The sequence below is a fragment of the Macrobrachium rosenbergii genome, chromosome 2 (genome assembly GCF_040412425.1).
Source record: "Macrobrachium rosenbergii isolate ZJJX-2024 chromosome 2, ASM4041242v1, whole genome shotgun sequence".
Taxonomy (NCBI): Eukaryota; Metazoa; Arthropoda; class Malacostraca; order Decapoda; family Palaemonidae; genus Macrobrachium; species Macrobrachium rosenbergii.
Genome location: NC_089742.1, coordinates 18,729,578 through 18,734,577, shown reverse-complemented (window position 1 = coordinate 18,734,577; position 5,000 = coordinate 18,729,578). Strand labels below are relative to the sequence as shown.

The 5,000-nt window shown below is 32.2% G+C and overlaps 1 protein-coding gene across 1 annotated transcript in view; it reads right to left on the bottom strand.

Moving 5' to 3' along the window:
• The window catches only part of LOC136842561 (kin of IRRE-like protein 1), a 511,591-nt gene extending 508,996 nt beyond the window's left edge, over positions 1-2,595 (bottom strand). Inside the window, exon 1 of the mRNA XM_067110025.1 lies at positions 2,329-2,595. Coding sequence (XP_066966126.1) covers positions 2,329-2,407 — 79 coding nt within the window. The 5' untranslated portion in view covers positions 2,408-2,595. The remainder of the gene's footprint in view (positions 1-2,328) is intronic.
• Positions 2,596-5,000: the final 2,405 nt, after the last annotated feature.

The following is a 5,000-nucleotide window of genomic DNA, read 5'->3' as shown; positions in this document are numbered from 1 at the left end:
TAAGAATTTTGAAGTAGATATATCCCTACATTCCCCTAAGGGTCTAAGATCTCATTTAGAAAAAAAATACAAAGATCAAACTTCATTCAGCGTGCTAACCATAAAGATGCACATCGACGCTTATAAATGTATCGTATTTTATTAAATGGATAATAAGTCTGGTGCATCAGAGTGTAAAATCAGTGATATAAAACACCTTGGAATTGACCTGGATTGACTCTCTTTAGAAGTCAGGTGGCGCTGAGGGCACTGTTATTTCTAACGAATAAATACTTCAAGCACTTTGAGAGTAGTAGTTACTGAATTTGTTGGTCAGCACAAACATACTCTACTCCTCTCTCTCTCTCTCTCTCCTCTCTCTCTCTCTCTCTCTCTCTCTCTCTCTCTCTCTCTCTCTCTCTATATATATCTCTATCTATATATATATATATATATATATATATATATATATATATATTGAAGATAGTATATAGCATGCATGTCTCTTACAAGATCAAGTTTATTCTGCCAACGTTTTTTCACATCACATGATGCATTTTCAAGGCTGAAAATTGCAAACAATAAATGCTTAAAATGTCATTTTAAGTATTTATTGTATGCATTTTCCAGCCTTAAAGATGCATCATGTGATGTGAAACGTTGGCAGAATAAACTTAATCTTGTAAGGACATGCATGCCTTTACCTCATCAACCTGAGATGTTTGTCGGGTCTGTTTCCCCTGCGATTCTTCAACATATATATATGTATATATATATATATATATATATATATATATATATATATATATATATATATATATATATATATATATATATATACATAGTGATCTCCCAACATTACACTGTACTATAGAAGCAGACGTCTTTTCAAATATCTTTTTATCTAAAAGCCATACGAGATACGGTTTCTGAATCTTGTATTGAAGATTCTTCTCTGCAAGAAATGAGCCAATGTCTATAAATTAGTTTGACAGAGATGTAGCAAGCAGCAAATTTCATTTGTTACAAAATTTTTTCTTCGGTATCATATTTTAAATTTCAGAAATTTATTCTTCAAAGATATTAACAAGAACATCACTAAATAAGGAATTTCCTCCCTATCAGAAGGTGTATTGCTCTACTGATAACCTTCACATAACTCAGAAGATGCTTTCGGCTGTAGGTAGTAATTTAAATATCTTTCAGTAGTCATTTTGATGCCGTTCATATTTCAGTCTTCATTTTCAATATAATATCTTCCGTATTCCGGTCTACAGTGTCCGTAAGAGTTACGCTCCTTACGTGTTTTCCTTTTTTTTCCCTTGAACTTTATTCCTGACAAGTCTTTTTCAACTGTTTACACTTTCATTATTATACCTCCTAGCTACTCCTACGATATTACTGTCCTCGCCTGGAAAAACTGGGAATGTTTGTTTCCTTTCGTGCTGTTGACGGAAGGTCTCCTAAATATGTAATCATCATTTAAACACATATGCGCACGCCCACACGTACGCGCGCACACACACATATGTGTGTGTGTGTGTATATATATATATATATATATATATATATATATATATATATATATATATATATATATATATATATATATATATATATATGTGTGTGTGTGTGTGTGTGTGTGTGTGTGTGTGTGTGTGTGTTGTTTTGTGTGTGTGTGTGTTTGTACTTGTATGTATATAGTTGTTACTCTGAACAGCTTCATAGGATTTCATTAATAAAGTAAACGATGTGAATTTTTACCATTTAGAGTTATAGATTTTTTTCTTATTTGACGGAATGGGCTGGGGATGTGTCTGACGCAAACATTTCAGACACCTCTGTGTAACAGTGAAGAAATTTTGATGTCACTGTACGAGTAGAGACAAATTGGGTATTTAAACACTCCTAATGAATGGAACATACGATTATCTCTTCCTAGAAACATAAAACTAGTATAAAAATCGTTGAACTTCATTAACTGTATATAGGTGCAATAGTTAACCTGTCCCAGCCTTAATTGTCACTTAACATGGGTAATATTACTTATTTCAATATATATTTTTAGAATATGGTTTGATATTTAATAGTTTATTTATTTATTTACGAATTAATATATATATATATATATATATATATATATATATATATATATATATATATATATATATATATATATATATATATATATATATATATATGTGTGTGTGTGTGTGTGTGTGTGTGTGTGTGTGTGTGTGTGTGTGTGTGTGTGTGTGTTTGTGGTTATGAATAAGCAATTGTCTCTGCTGTAGAAATATATATCGCCTAAAGAAAGAGCAAGATACTAACATCCCCTGGAGGACTTACCTTCTTCGTCGATGGAGTTCACTGAAACCATTGCAATCAAGAGCATGTTCATGACAAGAAGCAGGTGATTGGACACCATGTTTAAGAACGACGGTGATTTTCTGTTAGCACTACGACGCGTTGTGAAATAGGTCTGTGCTATCTTGTTTCCGAACTGAGATTGTTTCGCTTCACACCTTTGAGCTAATACGTAAAACCTTCCTTTTCCACGGCACTTCCCGACTGAGTTTCCTTGCTTCGTGGAGCAACATTTCGGAGGAAATAATTTCGTTCATTTTTCATTTTGTCTCGCTCAGTTATGATGTAAGTTTCTCGAGAACTTTATTTGTTTTGTAAATTCCTTTATATATATTTATACAGACTTAAGCATTCAGTTTCTAACAAGGAAGCCTAATATACAGGACAGATTGCAATGCAATGAAATGTTTCACAATATGCGATGTGATTTTCAGTATTTTCTGGTGGTTTTTTAAGTAAAGTATTTAGAAAAAGTTAGATATAATAGTTAATGAATATATTCACACATATGCGATACTATAGAAGTATCCTACAGGTGTTTACCTTTGCAATATCTTATTGAGGATATGTACAAGAATAGATTACATACAGGCGTGGAAGAATTCCGGAAAGAAACTAGAGTTAGCGTAATAAAGAGATGTTATTTTCCTAAAGGTCAGCGTATGAAAATTCGAAAATGATCACTTCCCAAAGTTTACAAGAAAGTGAGAGTTAAAAAGTTCGCAAGGGGAACACTTCGAAATTCCGACTAATATATCACTAAGTAGTGTGTAGAGGCCATATACCCAGAACACTGAAGGGCTTAAACAATTAGAAGTAATCACTCACTCCAACTTTCCTCTCCCATTTATTTTCGATCTAGATAAATAGCAGCAACATTCGAACGTTTTCAGAGCTTTTGAAGGTCTCTCTCTTCTTTTAGACTGCTTTCTAAAGATTAGCCCGTCTCACTTCAAGTATATTTGCACGTCACATTATCTAATGGCCTAAGGAAACGCGAAACGGAATGCCACTTTCGTACGAGAGAACGGCAGCCGAAACCGGGAAAGAGCGGCAGCCAGAGCGTAGGACCTGCTTCGTCAAACGCGAAACACACACTGACCCGTTTACCGATACCGAGTAGGAGCTCTCGCTGAGAGCAATGACTTGGGCTGAAGCTTTCAGGTCGCGCACCAGATGTATACGCTCTGCCATTTGATTCCCTAGACTTTTTTTTTTTCTGGCATCCAAAGGCCTTCAGCCTTTGACTGTCTTTATCATTTAGCTTGAAATAAGATATCGGTATTCGACAAGGAATTTCTTGTTACACCTTACTTCAAAGTAGTTTTATGACAAAGTACGGGAAACGATTACGAGATTTAATTATGCTTTGATTTTTAGTATGTAATTTAAAGGAAAACTGCTCAGCAGTTACGCCGATGGAACACATATTTAACTTTAAATAAAATAAAGCATGCCTATTTCACTTCTGGAATCATACAATTATCCAGTATAATAAAAAAACTTATTCATTTGGAGAAGAACGATTAGAGGGGATAAATATTACATGCGCTATAAGATATCCAATCATTTAATAGTTTTCAAAGTGTACGTGTTAATATTCAAGACATACATATACACTATGCTTGCTTAAACTGCATAGAAAATTTCATTTAGCCTCAGTAACCAAATAAAAAAGAACAAAAACAGAGTTATGATCTTCTCCAACAATCCACTTTGAGTTTTTTTGGACGATGAGATGTGAGACACCTTTTTCGGCAGTCTAGATAATAAGGGTCTTCCAGAGGCTAAATTTAGTGACTTCCACTGCCTGATTTTCGACTCTATATTCATCGTGGGCGAAGTTTATGTGTGAACTGACTACAAACTTGGAAACAAAGAAAAATATATCAGAACTCTTCAAGTGCAACTTTTCTAACTTGGAAAATGACGGTGATGAGTAGTTTTTCCCGTGCATGTTTTCTTATTCACCAACTTTTTTTTGCAAATGATTTGTAAGGTGCTCACAATAAGAGTTAATTTATAAAGAATGATGATTGTATAACTTACTTCCAATGGCATAATGAATGCATAAGCAAGGGTTGTTTCTGGTTTTATGTTTAAAAATTCAAGATACCTTGTTTGAAATTAGTAAGTACTAATAACTTAGTATATGTATATATATATATATATATATATATATATATATATATATATATATATATATATATATATATATATATATATATATATATATATATATATATATATATATATATATATATAGCTATGATGGAAGAGATATATATATTATATATATATATATATATATAAAGATATATAGGTTATAGTTTGATTTATATATATATAGCATATATAGATTAAATAATTTACTTAGGTATATTACAGACTCAACGCTATATAATATAGATATACATATTTAATCAATATTATATATATATTTCTCTATATATCTGCATTTTAAATTTATCCCATTTAAACATGATACAATAAGATTATCAGATGGAAGATGATGTTTTGCTGCTTTTGCTTTTCATTAAAAATGATAAGAGGGTTTAAGTTTGATTTATTCATGATCAGTCATGAGCTGGGCAGATTGAAAGGGTAACGGAAAAAATAAGACAGACTCAACGCTTGTAATGTAGATATACATA